The 20,930-nt window shown below is 38.1% G+C and overlaps 2 protein-coding genes across 3 annotated transcripts in view; one reads left to right on the top strand and one right to left on the bottom strand.

Moving 5' to 3' along the window:
• Positions 1-812: 812 nt before the first annotated feature.
• LOC124634589 (eukaryotic translation initiation factor 4B) lies at positions 813-11,211 on the bottom strand. Its single transcript, XM_047170216.1, has 14 exons — positions 11,071-11,211; positions 10,464-10,571; positions 7,866-8,068; positions 6,785-6,892; positions 6,417-6,505; positions 5,786-5,949; positions 4,769-4,883; positions 4,362-4,472; positions 4,183-4,259; positions 3,698-3,884; positions 2,915-2,999; positions 2,782-2,821; positions 2,076-2,551; positions 813-1,803 (listed from the first exon to the last, which is right to left on the bottom strand). The coding sequence occupies exons 1-14, from the start codon at positions 11,081-11,083 to the stop codon at positions 1,741-1,743; spliced, it is 1,839 nt and encodes a 612-aa protein (XP_047026172.1). The 5' UTR covers positions 11,084-11,211; the 3' UTR covers positions 813-1,740.
• Positions 11,212-13,391: 2,180 nt separating this feature from the next.
• LOC124634588 (tyrosine-protein kinase Fer) overlaps positions 13,392-20,930 on the top strand; it is a 44,619-nt gene continuing 37,080 nt past the window's right edge. The window contains exons 1-2 of one of the 2 annotated variants that reach the window (XM_047170212.1): positions 13,392-13,968; positions 16,147-16,337. In XM_047170212.1, coding sequence (XP_047026168.1) covers positions 13,773-13,968; positions 16,147-16,337 — 387 coding nt within the window. In that variant the 5' untranslated portion in view covers positions 13,392-13,772. The remainder of the gene's footprint in view (positions 13,969-16,146; positions 16,338-20,930) is intronic. The other variant, XM_047170213.1, reaches the window with a different exon arrangement.

Here is a 20,930-nt window from a genome sequence, read left to right on the forward strand (position 1 = left end):
ATAGTTTCTGAATACGCGAGCGAAGCGAGCGCGAAATTTTAATTATTTTTATTATAAACTCAGAACCAAAATTACGTACAATGTAGCCCAAACGTACTTAACTTTTAATTTGTTGACAAATGTAAAAACGAGGACATATAGTTTTTGAAAACGCGAGCGAAGCGAGCGGGAAATCTTGATTATGTTTTAAGACTCAGAACTAAAATTTCGTAAAAGGGCTACATTTCAAACCTTCATTTCTTTCTGTTGGACAAGTAAGATGGATAACGTAAGATCGATAACAACGTCCGCGGACTTAACCGGTGGTCCGCGGACCACTTGGAATGCCTCCAGGCACCACCAGCCCACCACCACCAGGACCACTGATCTAAAGCATCCAAAATTTTCGGATATGTTTGTTATATTGCACTCGTAGTTACAGCGTGAGCTTCCCAACGACTGTACGATAGCGACTTCGGAACGCTATCGTTGCCTATTAATTCTTTGCCCAACGATGAGTAGAAGCCGAAAAAAAATTGTATAACAACTGCACAATTGAAAAAAAAAATCACTGCGATCGTACAACAATCTACAGCACTGCGACCAATCAAGTTTAGAGGCGGGGGTGTATGAAGGGTCACTCCCGAACTGCTCGCGCCTTGTGATTTCGGATATATTGTGGATGAATCTCGATAAAATGTAGGTATAAAATGAAACGCCAGCAGAGGATGGAGGCCCCTGGAGAACAGGGGCCCCAAGCACGTGCTTGTTGTGCTTATAGGGTTAATCCGTCACTGGTTACAAGAGTAATAAGTGTTAAATGAAATTCACAGTACTGTAAAAAGGGTAATTATTTATTTATAATTCACAATTACATAGTGTACCAAACAAAAATTCTTCCATATTACAAATGAAACGTCTGTAACGTTTTGACATTAATTATATTGTGACCAAGCCCTAATCAGATTAATTAGGTACCTTTAGTTAACATCTATATTTCATCACGATCAAGGCAGGCACATCTGTATGCATACTTGCAAAATAGGAATATTGCAGCTTAAATCTTACCACTTGATTATTTTAACAAATTTTGAGTGTAAAGATAAATAATACAATTAACGTTCTAATAACCTAAATCGACTAAATATTTAACATAAAGACATATTCTAAAAAATAGAAATTAGATTCCCTATGGTGACATTGCAATAATATAAAATTATGAAATATTCATTATTCACAAAAAAGACATGAAAGTGCAGCACCTGGATCTAAACCTGTTCATCTCAGAATTTAATGGAATATTTGCAGTTCTCAAAACTTGGCTGTATTACCAACCATTCACAATAACATTATAATTGTAACAAACCCATAGAAAAATTTACACAAATCAGTACAACATGGTCACAAATACACGCCCCAGTCTTTACTGCGGCGTCTCACTTGTCATAAGCATACGGGGTACATCCTGCCCGAGAGTTCAAGTAAATGAGTGCGCTATAATAGAAGCGACAACAAAGACTGGGGCTGGCATCGAAGCAGTGTGAGCATATAGCAACCCTATTAATATACACGTATATCCACACCGCACTAGTGACTATCAATCAAGTTCTATTACATAGCACAATTTTAGATTGTCTTAGTGCTTTATCGAGTCCGTTCTACACGTTAGACACTTTGATACTCGTAAATTTACACTTTACACTCGAGTCAACTGTAAAATGGACACTAATATGTAGCGCGCACACAAACTTTAGGTTCGTGCTAATCGGATGCGCCGTCGTCGGCGTCCTCTAAGAAGCTGAATTTATTTGATGCAACAAAATTCTGTAACAAAGAAAAAAAATAACATTAAAAAAGCCATCGAAAATGAATGTGGGAGTAGAATCAAATCATACTATTATTACGTATGTAAAGTACTGAATAGCCTGTTTCTTTTTTTGCGAAAACTTGAGAATGGCCATAATACTTTACAATAACATGGAATATAGGTATGTACATCAAAAAGTAGCCCAACTTTTTGCCTGGGTGCGGGAAGCTGTCATCTTGGATGACGTGGATGAAAACTTAGGTGGAAGTTAGTGACATGTGTTACATACCGGTTTTTCCTGTTCTTTCATTTTGGGCAGGGTTTTGTCATCGATGTCGTCGTGTCGGTCCCGCGAGCGGCTGGGGCGGGGGCGGCCGTTGCGCTCGTCGCGCGGCGTGTCGGCGGGCTCGGAGGAGTCGCGGTAGTCGCGCGAGTCGCGTCGCTCGCCGGAGTAGTCGCGCCGCCGGTCGCCGGAGTGGTCGCGTCTCCTGTCGCCGGAGTAGTCGCGGCGCGGACGTCTGTCGCCGGAGTATTCTCGTCGCCTGTCGCCGGAGGACTCTCGTCTCTCGACGCGATCGTCTTTGTAGTCGCGGCGGTCGCGGTCGTCCTTGTAGTCGCGGCGGTCTCTCTCAGGCTCGCGCTTGTCGCGGTCGTCTCTGTAGTCGCGCCTGTCCCGGTCGTCTTTGTAGTCGCGTCTGTCTTTGTCGTCCTTGGAATAGTCGCGTCGGTCTCTGTTGTAGCTGCGGGAATCTCTTGGGCGGTCATCTGTACATAAATTGTGTTGAATTAAACACGTTATAGAAGATAATGCTAATTAGTTTAGATTTGTATGGCTTTACTACAAAAACTTAAACGTCTGTTTTACACTCGTCTAAAAAAATTGTGGCTGCAAAATGAACCATATGTCAACGTCATAATCTGACATTATTTTAGACAAGTCTTAAACTGGCGTTTAAAAGTTTTTGTGGTAAGACGGGTATTGTTTTCTTGCTTACCTCGTTTAGGAGCACCACGTCTTTCGCCGGAATGATCGTTCTGTAAAAATTGAATTCTTATTAGCTCGTCGATCCTTTTTTATAGTAGGTACAAATGTGAAATGTGATAGGAGTTTGTTTTAATTTAACTGACCCTTCTTCCCCAACGCTCCTTCTCTTCACCACCGCGTCTGGCTTCTTCCTCTTGTTTGCGAAGACGTTCTTCTATTTCACGTTCCCTGTAATACAAAAAAAACCATAAGCTTGCTGGAAATATAAAAAAATATATATTTAGCAAGTTTTATAAAATAAATGTAGGTATAGAGCGACCGATTCTAGCATACCGCATGAGCCGGTGTCTAGTTAACCGATATTAATATAGCACATAACAACATTATGTTCACTGAATACATATCGAAGCACGAAACACCTTGATATTTTCAGTATGTGCATTACAATTATCGTAATGCAACTAAATAATACAATCACGAATTTTTAAATTATTAGTGGTAAGATTCATCTAAAACCAAGCCCACCAACCAATTAAATTAACATGAATGTGTTCAAGGTAAACATCATTTTGTCACACTTAATTGCTGTATAGCCATTTTCACGCACCGTGAAAGAAATGGCTGAATATGTTTCAATTGTATTTAATTTTATCCTGTTTGTTGAAGAAGTTTCCACAGAATGTAGGGAAATCGTTATAGTTAGGAAAAAAATTGTTTTCTTTTAAATCAGCAGCTATTTGCTAAAATCTAATGAATAAAATTGAGTGTGAGAAAATTTGGAAAAAGGCATCCTTTTTACACCCAACAGTTAAAAACACACGCCCTGTTATTAACCCAAACACATAAAAACATTTATTTCTGCCTGGACTACAGTCCCTTGAAGTGTTTACGACAGAACAATAGGTAATCCTGCAGGATTAACTTACTTAGCAGCCGTGTCCACGGGTTTAGCAGCTCCGAAGACTTTCTCTGCGGAGACAGGCTTGGGGGCCGCCTTCTCGGGCAGCTTGTCGTCTTGCGCGGCGCCGTCGGCGGGCTTGGTGGGCACCTCCGCCTCGCGCGGCACCGTGCGCGGGAGTAGGTTCAGCTTCGGACGCTCACGGGGTTTGTTGTCTGAGGAATAAGGATTTACTTTACAACCAGTCTGTATTGAGCAAACGCGGTGATTAGCGCTCAATCTTTCGCTGTGTGAGACAAGGCCTATACCCAGCAGTGGGCCGATTAAAAGGCTGAGGATGATGCTTAACAACTGCCACTCAATTTTCTAACTGCAGATTTATGTGATAACAGAACGGAAACTATAAGTCATAGGAGGTTCTTTGATTTTAGGCCTCATTTTATAAACATAATAAATCATAAGAAAAATATACTAATAACATTAAAATCACGACATATAATATTCCTCTCGTACCTTCTCGTGGAGGTGGGTCACGTTCACGGTCGCGGTCACCAAAGTTTCTGCCACCAAATCCTCTGCCTTCCCGATTTCTATGGATAGAAATAAATATTATAACCCTCTATCTATATGACATCAACATTCATCTTTGCACAAAATTACAAAATGTTCCAAGAATACAAGTGGAAACTTACCCAAATCCACCACCATCACGTTCTGCAGTTCTGAATCCGTCGCGGCCTCCATAGCCGCTGCGTTCCGGACGCTCTTCACGAGCTCCGAAACCACCACCACGTTCTCTACCTCTGCAACAAACATTATAACCATATAATTTCCGAAACATGGATTTAGGATTATAAAGAAATTTTGAATAAAAATGTAGGTATAGAGCGACCGAATCTAGCATGGGGCATGAGCCGGTGTCTAGTTAACCGATTCAATCTAGCACTTCGTTATATAACAAGATATATAACCACTAAATATCGAGACAGGAATATCTTCGCCATTTGTGTTATGTGCTGGAATATATTCACATCATTCAGCCAGCAATATTTTCAAATTGTCTTTATGAAGGATAAATGCTATTCAACATAAAACTTACTCTCCATAGCGATCACGACCGAAAGAGTCGCGTCCACCGTACGGCGTTCTCGCGGGCTCGGGCGGCGCCGGCCGGTCGCCGTCGCGCCAACCACCCGGACGATTGTCAGCACTCGCTGCACAACAACAAATCATTATAATACAATAATAAACAATATACTGCCTAAAATGTACACAGATAGTTATAAAAATTTAATCACTCAGATTAAGTACGAAATAGAAGGAGCTAACCAAAGACTAGTCTGAATTGAGTTATAGCAATGCTACGTCACATATTAGACTAAAACAGCTGGTCACAGGAATTTCCAAGAGCTTTGAAAGCATTGTTTCTTCCATTAGGAGTCCTCAACGTTACCTTCAAGCCCTTTTTTCTGGTGTCCCTGCTACCGCTGTAAGCGGTACTCCTTGCTAAAGAGATCGGTGCCACAACGCACGTATGACCTTTACTCAGACCTTCCCGAGGCGGATGGAGTAACAGAGATCACCGATTTTTTTTTATCAAATAGTTGTTTGAAATTGCAAAGGTATGAGAAATTATGACATGGCTTAATTGCCGCACTGTCACAGTGATAAATATTGATATTTTTACAACTGAGGAATGTAGTAAATCGGTGATCATGTACTCTGCACGTGCGCCCCATGTGTGACATTACAGTTAGCTCCAACCATCACGATACTTCATCATCATTGTGTAAAAGAAGTCAAATTACTAAAATAATACCTATACCAATGGGATAAGCAGGTTCAGAGTTTGTCTTTACCTCAAAATGGATGATTTTATGGATTAACTTGTATTGACATATTATATAGCATGGTGAAATTGCCTCAATTTATTTTATGATAAAAAAAAACACTTACTGTTACAACAACTATATCTCAAGTGACATTCTAATCCCTTTTCAATAATGAACTAACTTTCTCATTAATAATCTTGCTATAAATTACCCACCATTCTGGCAAGACTGTACATATAAATGATGTGTAAATAAGAAGAAATATCAGTAAGGTGTATACTCACAGTCCCTTTCCCGGTCCCTGTCGCGGTCTCTGTCCATGTTCCCGCGGTCCATGTTGCTGCGGTCCATGGGCCCGCGCTCCACGGGCCGCGGGCGGCCCGCCGGCTCCGGCATCGCGCGCGGGCCCGAGCGCCAGTCGCCCATCGTGCGCTCCGGGTCATATTCCCTGGGAGCAACAATATTGGAATTAGATTTATTGTAATAGCTGGGTTGTTGGGAAGTTTGTTCTGCGCCATTTCTTCTTTCCGGCCACAATACTAGGAAGCGGTAATTGACGTGAGAGCTTATTTAACGAACCTTCTTTCAATAAACGACATTGAATACGACCTTAGCGTAAGAAATACTAGTACATAGTAAGTCTGACCAGACTAGACTATACAGAATGTTCGACAAAACTATGCGAGCGTCAATCGGCTACAAGTTAACAACGATTTTGTATAATTTTCTTGAAAGTGTAGTTTGTTGGACTAGAAAATATTGATTCTAACCAGTTTGATTTTCTAAATTCTATGTTCTATTACACTCAGTCGTGTACTTTCCCAAGGACTTTCGCCATACAAGCATTCAATGAACAAGTATTCAATAACAATAATTGTCAATTTTCTATATAAGACAAGTAACAAAGGGCATTACCTGTCCCGGTCGGACCTGCCTCCCCTTCCCATCCGACGGTCGTTGTCCTGGGTAGACACTTCTATCCTTATTCGCCTCCCGCTTATTGTCTATGAACAACAAAACTAGCTTTACAATCGGTGGTACACACAATAGGACCCTTTTCAACAGCACACAAGGTTGCTTTTTAAAAGAACTGGTAATGTAAATAGTTTTATTCATATAATAGAAATGGAATAGGGGTTAACATTTTTGTCTTTGAATAACACCTGGGTGTCCTTTGAATGTATTATTATTTTAAATGTAAAAGGAATTAATAAAATAGTATGATTGGAATTTTCAATTGCAAAGAAGTATGTAGTAAAATCTAGTACAGCTTATATTCTTACCAGGTCAGGAATGTTCATAGCATTAATGAGACCCTCCCTGTCTTCAAAGTCCACACAGCCATAGCCTTTGAGACGGTCGCCTTCGCGCGGGAGTCTCAGGTTGGTAATCTAGACAAAATTGAATACTAATTAATAACAATAGATACAGACTAATCAAGATACTCCATCTTTTTTGCAAGGTGGTTGACTCAGTTGGCAAAGTATCGTAGGTTATTAAAACCTTAGGGAGGCACTGACGTGCAGGAATATTTGCCAGCATATTTAATTGTTCAAAAGCAATAAACTCCTAAAGCTAGCTCACAAAACAACTTGTAATCTGAATATGTTAAATAAACAAGTGAACTTTGCATATTTTTACCTTGAACTTGTTACATTTTATTCTAGATAATTTATTTCAAGTTTACATGACTGATAAAGTACATAAATTGTTTGAGTAACAGCTAGCTGTTTTTTTAATTCATAAGAGAACAAACCTATTTTTAAATAAACTAGTTTTAAGAAGCCTTCAAGGCTTTCAACAATCCTTTACTCTAGGATTTACTTTCCATCATTATAAGTAGATTTTTGTATAAAGTTACTCTTTTTTGCATTCCATATTTTATAACTCTACCAGTGAACCAGTTATGTAATAATTTTATTATGCCACCATTAATATCAAACTACTGAACATATCAGATTAAATTATATTGCAGAGCTTGACTGATTAAACATAATGCTTCACTGAAGTAGCTCACAAAATGTGAATAATTGCTTGTTATGTAAATAGGAGGCATTCAAATGTGGCAGTGAGCTTGAAAGATCAATAATTTGATTGCTTCAGTTTTATTTGTTATACTTAGTTAGAATTTGTATCACAGATTATGGATATTTTCCTGCATCTTTTTAAGCCATATTCAAGCAAAAAGTTGGGTCTGGTAAACAGGGAGTCGCTCTGATGTCTGATTTGTTAAATTAGGAAAGTACACACTTCCTCACTTCACGATGATTAACTCCCCTAACGCAGCATATCGCTCAGACAAACTGATGCTGCACTGGGTCTCCACAACAAACCTGAAAGAAAATCAATAATCATAAAGACTACCTTAAGTCCAGTAAAGAGTTCAGTGATAGCGCTTTCGTCGACATCGTAAGGCAGGTTGGAGATGTGTGCAGTGAAGGGCGGGCGACGAGGTATAGATTCGTCGTCCACTGCCAGGCCGCCGCGCGCCGCCCGCGACGCTGACGGCAGCACCAACGGCGCACGTTGGCGCGATGAGTATCCGCCCCCGCCATACGAATTTTCAGCTAAGAAATGTTTGAAACAATGTGTTGAGTAACAAGTTCTGATATGTTGAGAAAAAATTATGATATCTATTTGCTTTTTGATTATGGTAACACCATGAATTAACAGTATTCAGTACAGTATTTTTTATTATACTATGCAGGCAGATTTAATGTACTGGATAAAATAATGGAATATTTTAAAATGCTGCAATCAAGGATTTTCAACTAAATATAGTGGGGATGCTGTTCTGCCTAATAACTGATCTACTGTATAAATATGGCTTATGTTTAACTGATCACCAGATATAGTACAAATAGCAGACAAAAATAGTAAATGATCACCAAAATGAAACTCGCATTTTAATGTAAAACTATAACCAAAGTTTTAACACTTTTCTATCCTATTTAAGTGAAATTACTCCAAAATAAATCATGCGTAAGCCAAAAATAGTAAATGATCACCAAAATTAAACCACCATTTTAATGTAAGATTATAACCAAAGTTTTAACACTTTTCTATCCTATTTAAGCAAAATGAGTCCAAATAAATCATTGTTATCCCAAAAGTAGTAAATGATCATCAAAATTATACTAGCATTTTAATACAAAATGATAATCAAAGTTTTTACATCTTGCTATCCTGTTTAAGTAAACTGACTCCAAAAAAATAAGTTCGGCCTGATACAATAAATGTAATAACATTATGGGGACCCTTTTCCTGCACTAGGGTGGAAAATTGTCTATTGCATGCCTCTAACTAAACAGTGCGATAAGAGTGTGTTTTCGAGGGAGTGTATTGAGAAACACATTCTTCTTCTTCTTTCTCCTGCCCTGTTCCCAATTTTACTTGGGGTCGGTGCAATATGTCATTTTCTTCCATTTTCCCCTGTCACTCGTCATACTGACACTCACGCATGCATTGCAAGCCAGACACAACTTAATATGGCATCATAATACTTTATTTGGTAATAAGCCTACATTTTATGGCAATCACAGTGACTTATTTAGGCAAAAATAATACATTAATTTGGTTGTCAAGAGTTTGTGATCATTTACTAAATTTGGTGGTCGAATACAATTTAAAGTGAAGTCGTGACTAAAATAGCTGGTACTATTACATTTTTAGACTTTATTTTTCTGGTGTTCAGTAGATATTTCTGGTTACAAAACTAAGGATATCAAAGCATTTTATGGTGGTCATTATATTTGTTCCCTATAAATATATTAAAGCTAGATTGTTGCAGCAATTTGTTCTTGAAATTATCAATTAGAAAAACCAGTTATCGTGAGCAAGCAGCAGTAATATATGATGTCATTTAGAAAGGATATTAAGTGTACTAGTTACTACTAGGAGCTTTGCACATATGAGATCTATCTTTAATAGATATTTAAAAGAATAGCTGTAATTTTTAAATTATTAGAAGGAATATGAGTTACATTTATATTTCACCTAGTGAAGAATAATAAAATATAACTAGAAGTAGTATGACTGCTTAGTACGAAAGGTTTTTTAATTTGTTCCAAAAATCTAATACAGAATGGACTATATAGCTATTTGAGATGAAAACAATTGGTAAATACTTGTGAATATTACATCATTATAACCATTGTATTGACAAGATTAATTTCTAGTTATCTGCAGAATAAAGAAAGAGACTATTATAAATTTTAAACAAAGATCACTTGAATGTCATATAGGTAGCTACCATATTGTTATTTGTTATCAAACAATTATTAATCAACATGTTAATGATGCCTGCATAATTTATTGTTATCTAGATGGGTGTATTTACAAGCAGTTAATGTTGTTTCTACTAATTGTTTGAGAAAAATTCCAGACATGCTTACTGGTAAGGAGCATGTCTGTACAGATATCATAATTAAAGCAAGTAAAATGTATGAGAGATGTTTTAATTTATTCACAATTAAGGTTGAAAAATCCTTGGTTTATTAAAAACTAGGCCATTATGTACTGTAGATATAATAAGACCCTCAGAAAAATCAGGGAGCATGCCAATGAAAGACTAGTCTGAATTGAGTTATGACAAGAGTCATCTCGTAGATTATGCTAAAACAGCTGGCCATAGGAGTTTCCAACAGTGATAATGTTCACACCTCCACCCAGCCCCACAGGCCAGGCTTCACAGGCTTAACATCACACCGTCATTTCTGGTTCCCCCACCTTCCCTCTGAGAGAAGCTTCCGGCTAGAAAGTATCAAACACAAAGACCTTTACTCAGACCTTCCCGGGGCGAATGGAGTGACAAGCACTCTGTAGGTGCGCCCCAAGTACGAGATTAACATTGGCGTGCCATTACCCTTTACATCATCATTGGGTCGATCACTATAGCATTCCGTAGCATTACGACCAGTACAGGGGCAAGTATAGAACAAAGATCATGGTAATTTCACTTACGTTCCTCATCTACAGAGTCCGCCCAGTTTGTTGCTGGAATCGTCGTTGGTTCTGCAATAATGTCTGTGATGCTGGCTGGAATCCATTTTGCCTTCTTTGATTTCTTGCCTGGAAATTTTTTACAAAAAAAAACCGGGTGATGCCAAGTGAATTTGCGACAGCTTTATAAAATATTGAAAAACTAGAGGACAAGTTAATGAATAATGATGACGCATAGTAAGTGAACGACCTACTCCGATTTTGGAAAGCGGTTATTCGCGGACACATGAAAGGACAATTAACATTTTGTAACACATCTGTTTGAGCTTGATTTCCTCACCTTCTCAAATCTAGATAAAACCAATAATTCGATCATTACATTAGGTTATAAAGGTAGTAAATTGATTGAGAATATTGAGAAATGTGGCCACGCGGTAAATCCAAACGTCCGCAGAGGTGAAATGATGACACGTTAGCATTATTAGATAACATTGTACAGCCTCTATACCGGCTGCTTTGGATAACTGATTCACATGCAAACTAATTTAAGTATGAAAAAATGGTAATAAACAATAAAATAAAGTAAAATCTAGGGTTTTTTTCACGTGACAAAATTACGAGAACTAACCTGTAGCGGCCATATTACAAGGCTGGGGTCAGTGTTGCCAATGATGACGTTAAGAAGTTTTTACAACCCTTGTATGACCACTAGAAAAATCTGGGGAAATTGTGATTTTATTACAAGGGGAAAAATAATAGGTTATTTTATTTCCATGATTTTATTGTAATGAAATAATTGCAGAAACAGTTCCACTGGTTTCACTAAGCTAAAATATAGAGAACTTTATGAATCGTACCACAAATTATGTAGAACCAAATTACTCATATTTATTTTAGCGTTTTCTAAGAATTATGGGTTCAATTGAATACAAAATAAAGTATCATCAAATCAAAGATAGGCTCCATTAACTTAATGATTAACGCAAATATAATAAAAGTATTATTTTTGACTCGAAGAAACTTCTATAGGTAGGCACACATTGTTAAAAAAAACCTATCACTGAGATGTTGTAAAAGATCGGTCTAAAATAGTGCAGTATAAAAAAAACGTATATAAAATAGGGATCCTTAGTTTGCACCTTTTTGCACACCTTGACATAATATTATATTCTGGCAATACCAGCAATATTTTGAACCCGGGTATTTTGAGACTGTTAAATATTAGTGGATCTTTTTCTAAATAAATTGTGTTATTGGCATTTTTGTGCTTTGTTGTTTAGGGACGATATTGTAAAATAACCTGTATCAGGACTCAAGAACAGTTCAATAATTGTATTACCCGCCACAATGTGTAAAAGTCAGGGCGACGAGAATAACATTCGCAAGTTGCTTCTGGCTTTGCGCGGTAATTTCAAATGCAAAACTTTTACTAAAATTGGAGACTGTGCTAATTGGTTACATTATCTAAACAAATAAATTAGTACTTGCAGCTGTTGGTTATTTTTACCCAAAACCTGGTGTAGTAACAACATCATTTATCACCATTTTTGGTAGTTGCAGGTTGCAGGCATAAATTGAAAACGTTCTGTTTCTGACTGGGTGGTGGTTTCCCATGGTGGGTTTAAGGGGAGGATACTCAACACCGAATATTTGATGTTGATAAAATAATTGTAGAGATTGTTATCGGGATCACGGTTGAAGATCTAACAAATTTTTGGGCCAAAATCAGACTTACCCTAAGGATATGCTATTGAGGGCAGAATAGAGATAAAACGTGATGAGCTTTTTTTCTAGGGTTCAAAAAAATATAATTAATTCGATAAAATACGTTATTATACCTACGTTAATAATAATTTGTCAAGGTCATCGACATAGCCCACCGAATCAGCAAGCTGAAGTGGCAGTGGGCTGGCCATATTAGCCGAAGAACCGATAACAGTTGGGGTAAACGAGTTCTAGAGTGGAGACCACGCCTCGGCAAACGTAGTGTAGGACGTCCTCAGGCACGGTGGAGTGATGACTTGCGCAAGACGGCTGGCAGGAGCTGGATGCGAGAAGCCGAAAATCGATCTCAGTGGCGTGCACTTGGAGAGGCCTATGTCCAGCAGTGGACTGCGATAGGCTGATGATGAATAATAATTTAAGTCTTACATTTTACTGTAAATAGCTTTTTACTGCAAGGACTGTCTAGGATCTAATGCATATCATTCATTAAAGAAATGAGACCCAGATAATGATTTCAATAGGTAGTCCTTACTCGATTTGACACAGTATTGTACCCGGATTTAGCTTAGAAAATTAAATAATGGAACACAATTGACGGTAACGAAGATTGCTTTCTGCAGACAATGCAAGGTTGATGAGCTTTGTTTTACTATCCTAGAAGAAACCAAATTCTTCGCGTAGCCTTGCAAAGACAAAATTGAATTTTTAGAACAATCAATTCGCGTCATACGCATGCATTGTTTTAGATAACCTAACTTAATTATTATGGATTGAATAATGGGTGATAGTTTTAATAAGTCGCCGTTTCCGAATCCTGAAGGTTTCCGTTGAAAACAAGTCAGCTTCGTTCGTGAACTTCCGCAACTTCAAGCCAACAGCCCTAAAAATTCATAGTTAAATCGCAGTTATCTCAACGTTAAGATCATTTTTGTTAGAATTTCTGCAATAGTTCTGAATGTTTTACGTTTTGTAACAGGATATAAGTCTGCGCACCATTACTGCATACATACATATTGCAGTCTTTAAACTAGGGACATCAAAAAAATAAACAAAATATAAGCAGCTCGCGTTTAGTCAGCGAAACAGGTCGAGTTTAGTGGCGACGTATCATGAACATTTGTAATAAACCGTCTGGATGTTATATGATGTCGGTGTCAAGCAATTCCTCGGCGTCGGACAACGGGTCCGGCGCGGGAGCACAGCGCTCTGCTCGGTGACTGGGCCAGCCACCAGCGGCCGCACCAGACGTAATGTGCTCGCGATAGATGGCATTCAGGTCGGGCAACGATACCGTGCGGACGCGCCTTCTCATATTTTGAGCGCGCTCACCTCGTTCGTTCAACATTTCTATCGAAAGTTTTTTTGTTAAAAAGTTTTTGTTTAGCCTTTGCTGTTAGATTACTATGCGAGTGCTAATACTGTAAAAATAAAATAGTTAATTTTTAGGAGCTAACGAGGTCTCCTTTCTCTGTTGTGCTTGCCAATAAATAGAATTTAGTTTGGAGGTGACGTATAAACAGTGTGCCGGTGATAACGGAGAATGATGTGAATAGTGTTGTGTTTATGTTTGTGATGTGCGGTTCAGTGTAGACGTGGTTGTTTACAATGGGGTACGCATCGAGCGGCGCGGGCCGCGCGGCGCACGAGGCGCTGCTGGCGCGCCAGGACGCCGAGCTGCGCCTCATGGAGACCATGAAGCGGAGCCTCCAGGCCAAGATGAAGAGCGACCGCGAGTACGCCCTCGCCCTCTCCGCCGCCGCAGCACAAGGCCAGAAGATGGACAAGTGTGAAGAACTTAACGGTAAACATCAGCGCCACTTAATAAGAATTGACCCTATTACCATTGCTGTGTCGTTTACTTGTTTAGAACCTCTTTTCACATATATTCTTAGGCATTAAACATCGTAAAATGTTTTAGGGTGCAGTCCAACAAGTTAACATATCCTTTATTAGTAAACCGTTGCATTTAAACGGGATCTCCTTAAACATGATCTCACTCAGTTACTTTATGAACACTCAGTCTGTGAATGCATCAATGAGGATAAGATAACAAAAGCTACTGTCAAGACACTGTTTGTTTCACTATCTAAATGAGGGTATTGAACGGTATATATTCTATATACCAATGTGCACATAATATACCTACCTACTTATAGAAAATATAGATATTGTCACACCCAATCAAAAATTGGAACCAAATTCAGAATTGAACAAAAATTGTTTGATAAACCCCAGGGGTGCGATTCTCCTAATTTTACTTAAGCGACATACGATTCACGTTCGACTCGATTCGACTGAGATCCGATTCCGACTCGATTACGATTCAAGCGTATGTGGCATTCCGCTATTTTTTCTTTGAAATAAACGTTTTTATCCTTTTCTGTCATTCAATAATGAATAATTTTGTCTGCAAATGATTTACGATTGCAAAATGATTGGACAGCAATCTACCGTATAGACCAAAATTACCAAAATAGCAGACCAATCAAATGTCAATCGAATACGATTGGTCTTTTATTAGTAGCAGAATGCCCGATATGGTTAAAACTGCTATTGCGATCATATTGCGATTAGATTTCTATTCGATTTTGACATTATTAACTTAGGAGAATCGGGCCCCTGAGCTTTTAACAAAGATATAGTGCAGTTAAATTTTAAAATCGAAACTGATGAACCCCTTTATTAGCGATTTCTACCCTGTCGGATTAGAGGAATGACAGTGAATCAGGTGTTCATATAGTGTATAAGAAGCGATGATCACCAGTACACTTGAAAGACGGGAATTAATTTGGAACTTTTAAGCTTACTTGAGGAAGTAATTTACGAATCAAAACATACATACCTGGCAGGTATGACACAATCAGTCAGCGCCAAAATTAAACATTCGACAATAACCGATCCTCCCTATATTTATTTTAATTGAAACATTGTCGTTACATAATAATTATGCAGCTTTTTAAATATTCCAAATAAATAGTAAGTAGGTGGTGTTGTGGGTGCTGTCATTGTTCTCACCCATAAATGTCCCATAGTGGGCTGGCCCAACCATAAGGTAACAATAACAATACAGTTTTCGAAATTAAATGCTTTGTCTAAAGACCTTTTACTAGAACAGGTAGCATTTCTGTTTTACGCAAAGTTTACTTGTTCGATCAACTTTTTGTGCAGGTGCTAAATCCGAGAATGGGTTGTGTAAAGAGGGGAAAATTGACAAAGATGAAGGACAAATTAATTTAGAATTGTGTACGTCGATGATAATATCTATTATCGTTTATTAATGTAATTATTTTATGTAATAAACAGGCTCATTGATGTCCTAATATGTATCATGTTTATAAGATAATACGAAGCAAAAATCAGCAACTAATCGACAGGAAAATTGCATTTTGAGATAACGTTTCAGAATGTTATTCATCTACAAACAGCCTTGCATTTCTTGTCTTCCTTTTTTTTAACTTTCTTTCAGTCAGATGATTGCAGAACTGCCAGAAATCATTCATCAGGCCCAATGGCGTTTAGTCTAGACATTACATTAGTGCTAATGACAAATGTGTAACATTACATAACATACAATAACAGGGTCGAAGTCCTGCGAATGAATTCTTATCCCCTCGAAAATATATGCGTCACTGCCCATGCGTATCAGCTTCCTATCTGTCAATGGTGTGTTCACAGACAGCAGAAACAAATGCAGATCGCCTAGTCATATAGGCAAATATTCAAAGATTTTTGCCTGATACTTCCCGTGGTAAATTAGTCTTAATTCTAAGGATACCTTCGGCTTTATTTCCCATGTTTAATGAAGTCGAAGAACGGAACCAAATTCATGCGCATACATATTGCAAGGAGCAACAGTTTTTGAGTGAATTTACCAATGTTTTCTTCTGAGTCAACGATATGTTGTCTCTCTAAAATAAGTCAAATAAGTCAAATAAGTCTATAGTGTAGCTCCTATACATTTATTTATCTCTTGTTTCAGGATCTGTGATAGCATCTGCCTGGCGAGCGATGACAGAAGAGTGGGAGAATATCAGCCGACTCATCAGGACCAATGCTGAGGCTTTGGAGTCTAAAGCCTTAGACAGACTCACATCCCTGATGGTAGAGCGACGGAAATCACGGAAAGTTTACCAGGAGGACCACACGAAAATCTCTTCACAATTCACTCAGGTATGTTTTTTGGCCTTATGGATTTTGGAAATATGTGTTTTGTTGTTGTAAGGATCTTCATGTAATTCTTGTATTCATAAATCAATGATTCGAATTCAACATGAACTCTATTCGGGAGATACAGGTACAATTTTGACCCATTTGTTTTGATTCAATTTTTGTGTTCTTTCCTAAGGGTTTTTCTTAAGAATTATTTACTTAGGAGCCTTATTTCATTAACTAGTTCTTCAATAGCTTGATTCTAAGCAGGCTCTTTATCTGAGCCATAAGTCGTAGCTTTATTATCAGGTCCGGTATCACCGTATCGGAACACGTCTGACGTCGATAACACTGACTCACGCACCATTTCACTGTTATTGCTGAAGTAATACTCAATCACGCACGATTTGTTTACGATGTTTATTTTGTAAGAAGCCATTAACCATATTACTAGCTTTCTGGCTTCTGTTTACAATATTTTTGGTACATGTGACTGTTTCATTTTCCCCTGAATTCAGCGCAATAAATCGTTAGAAATCGAATAGTACTGTTGGCTCATGTCGTGTACATGTTTATTTAATTTCTAAATGGCCATGTCTAGGCGAACAGTGGGCACTCGTGGCCCGTTACTGACCGGTTCCGCTAGCCTCTTAGTTCCTCGTCCGCTTCCTATCGGCGATCTACTCCCAGTACCTGATCCACGTAATTAGGTCTTAGCGAACGGTGCGAACGAAAGAACCGTGTCGAGGCCAGTTAACAACCAGATGGTAACGTTACCACTGCAATACGACTGCTGCGATGTGGGCTAATCGATCTTATCCGACACAACCAACTAGTACTACTGCTGGCTGATGAACAACACGACATCAACTATAACAAATTGCACATAGCAAAATACGACACTTATATCTCGATGTAATAACATAAATCGATTTCTTATTCAATACAAACTAACGTTTGACTGGATCGAATTGCGAGGAAGGACCAGTTTGTAAGAGTAAATTTTTGCAACTTAAACTTCTTGTTAAACCATAAACCTGTTTATTGAGATTAGGATTTCGAAATGCTAAGATATCATTATGGACGCCATCTCGTTTAGGATTTGGACTGATGCCAATTTTTTGCCTGAGATGTATACGTAAATAAAACAAGCAGTATTGGCGTCGTTGTGCCGTGCGTCGCGTCGTGTTATACATTATACACGCATCTGCTAACATTTTATCTGGAACTTTAAATTAGGTTTCGCTCTATTTATCAATGTTTACTGGTAATAAATGATGTATGCTTTTGCAGAAAGTGTAGGTTTCCTTTTGTGTAGTAGGCAACAACTTGATGCGAGGCGGTGTGACTAAATGTTAGAAAGTTAGTTACCCGACTAGTGTCACGGTTCGAAGCTACAAGCGGCAGGAAGGACATTTGAATGCCAGGGAATGCACTCGCTCTAATGAATGACTGACATTAGGCCGCACAGTAACGACCTCCTGGAATGCGTGGGACGTTACCCGGAGAATTACAATTCCGTTCACAGATCACTGTCTACTTGAACTTTTTCAGCTAACAAAGGATTACGTAAGCGTTTGGATCAAAGCTTACAACGATGACTTTGAACTTTTAGTGGAACTAAAAAATAATACATTTTTTTGATGTTATTAATATCGATCACGAAAATGGACGCCTAATAATGTCTGAATAAGTTAAGCAATCCGAAGATTGATCGGTAAACAAAGCCCGTGCAAAAGCAACCCAGGTCAGGTGAGAGGACCTCAGGCACCCGCGTCTCGCTTTCACAAGCTATTATTTGAATGCACCAGACAAGGATGTAGACATAATTTCGTGATTTGAACCGAGTCGCGTAAAGTGAGATTCTGTATCGGGATTGGTCGCGCGGCACCTGTCAACGTTCATTGGCCCTGCGCCTGCGCACAGCGCGTGCACGACTGATTTCTTTTTAGTTTCACCTTTTGGCCATTATTTTTGCATTAGTTTAAAATATAAATTGGATTTTGTAAAAGGATGCTGCCATTTTCTGTAATTCCAGTAATCATTTCGAGGTTGTTGTAAAAATACTATCTTTTCAGATAATATGAAAATAGCAATAATTTAAAAATTTTCAGTTTACATAATTAAGGATATTGTGTGATTAATTAAATAAAATTAACCTCAGAATATTAAATCATTTTGCAGTTTTGTACAGGACATTAGTCATGCAGTTGATATTGAAATCCGAAACAAAATCCGGCATTGCCATAAAATCATAATCACGAAGTCGTAAAAATTGTATCCATTTTGTTGCGGATGTATTACTAGGTATTTTAGATCCAATTGGAAATCTAGGGTCTTGCTGTGTCTGCGTTACAAAACGAATAAATCGTTGAAACTAGGGCAAAAGAAGTGCGACGTGCCTCTTGTTGAAGTTTCCCTGGTAACCGCCAATAATTCCTCATTTCACCTACTTTTATCAACGGCATGGCCGATAGACGTAAAAAACCCAAAGTGACGAATGTGCTCCAACTTTTCCATTCCAGTCAACCTTTTTCATTCATACGTGTAAAATGACAGAATAAATTATTACAGTCCGATATGGCAATGTTGATACTTTGATGACTTAATAAGCGTCCCGAGATAATCCCAAGAGAGTTTTTCCACATTTCTCATATCGAAATAATTGCGACATCCTGGGAGGCTTGTGGCATAATGTGCATGATACTGCTGATTAACTCATCATCGCATTTTGCTCGGTCCAAGGCGCCATTAGGCCATTTACCAGATATGCTGTAAATAATTACCAAGCTCATTGAAGTAACCGTATCAAATTATAATTTTATGACCATGTTCTATGTCAATGTTGGCGTGTAGTTAGTGTGTAGACGAAGTAGTAAAAATTATTCACAAATACCCACGTAGGCTCTGTATTCTTAATGATGTTGGCTTTACAGAGGTCACAGAATAAATATTTTAGTAACATTCATATAATTATGTAGCAGTATAAAGTGCGTATTTACCGTTAACTGGGTCATGTTCAGTACATGCGGAATAATTACGAAGTATTTCTAGACTATGTGTAACCTACAATTAGCCGTGTGAACATCAGTCTACGACATTTTATTTCTTATACGTCTGTAAATAGCTATCTGGTTCGTATTGCAAAATATCCGTTCGACTAGTAAGCTCACGGAAATAACTCATTTTGTAATATTTATATAGGCGTTAATTTTTTGTCGTTTATATTTGAATTGCTGCCAATATTTTATGTTGTTATCAAGTTTTTGATTGTAAACCAGATGATAAAATGTTATTTATTGTGTCATAGTTATATTTAGATGTTTCTATAGTAAAAAAATACTTGTAAGCGTAAGTATGCCAGGCAAAAAATAATCAAGCAAATATTTTTTCTCAAATACAGAATAGCCGATCTGTTAGCAGAGAGCAATTTATAATAGTTTGTATAAATGGCCATGAAACCATTTGAGTAAATTGTTAAATAAATTGAATGGCCCATTGCTAACCGTATGGGTATTATATAATACCCAAATTATTAACCTACCACATATATCTACCACATATATATGTGGTAGATGAAGACATTGTTGGAAGATTCAAGATGTTTTTTTTTTAATAAATTACCGATGTCGTAGTGTGAGGCATATAACTAACAACCTGTCTCCACAAAGCCAGCGATTGGGTATGTTTAGACAGATAATAATTTAGATACAAAGATATTTTTTCTTAGAATTTTATCTGGATGCTTAAAACATAAGCAGGATATTCCTGTTTCTACAGTAAACACTGATAAAATACCACGCTGATAATGTGGTAGATAAATTTAACATTGCCAATGAAGATTTTGTTTGCTTTGCAAAATTCTGTCAAACCTATCTCGTGAAGGTGATAATCGAATTGTCAGACAGTTGCACTGACATGACCGGTTCGGTTCGACCCGATGGGAGCCTGCGACGCCCCATTGTTGCGCAAGAATCGAATCGTCTCATTAGTGGACCGAGCGCGCGGGGAAAGTGAAATCAACAGACGATCAGTGAAAGTTCTCAATGACAGTTATCTAATTTTGATAGCAGGTTGGTGATTATGACGCGTCTGCTCGTGGGTGATCTTGGACCAGTTTAGGGAACTCAATTAGGGACAGGTTGTGATACAAAGATGCTTCAACCGTTAAAACGGTTTCCAATTAGTTTGTGGTTTCGTGAGCAACCTCTTCCGCGTTGGCTTCTAGACCGACATTCTAAAGTAGTTATAGAGTCTCAAGTAGATCAAGGTAGCTTTGTCTAGCACATAACGAGATAAGAAAATGTGCCCCTTGTTTGTGCTATTCGTTTCGGTCGTTCCATCAAAGAGTGTGGCGTAAACAAAAAACCTTAATCCACCTGTGCATACTGTGGTTTGACGCAAGTGTGGTTAAAACAAAACAACTGTGTTGTTATTTAATGTAGGTATCACTTAATTAGTTAATAGTTTATGACGCTTTCAAAACGCAGGTGATTAGGCCTCGAAAACATTTTAAGGATACAGCGAGTCGCTGACAAAGAATAACTTTATCTTTAAGCCCAAAGAAGACATTAACAGGAAAGAAAATGCTTTGGAGAATGAATAATTTGAAGT

This window comes from Helicoverpa zea, chromosome 11, assembly GCF_022581195.2.
Source record: "Helicoverpa zea isolate HzStark_Cry1AcR chromosome 11, ilHelZeax1.1, whole genome shotgun sequence".
NCBI lineage: Eukaryota > Metazoa > Arthropoda > Insecta > Lepidoptera > Noctuidae > Helicoverpa > Helicoverpa zea.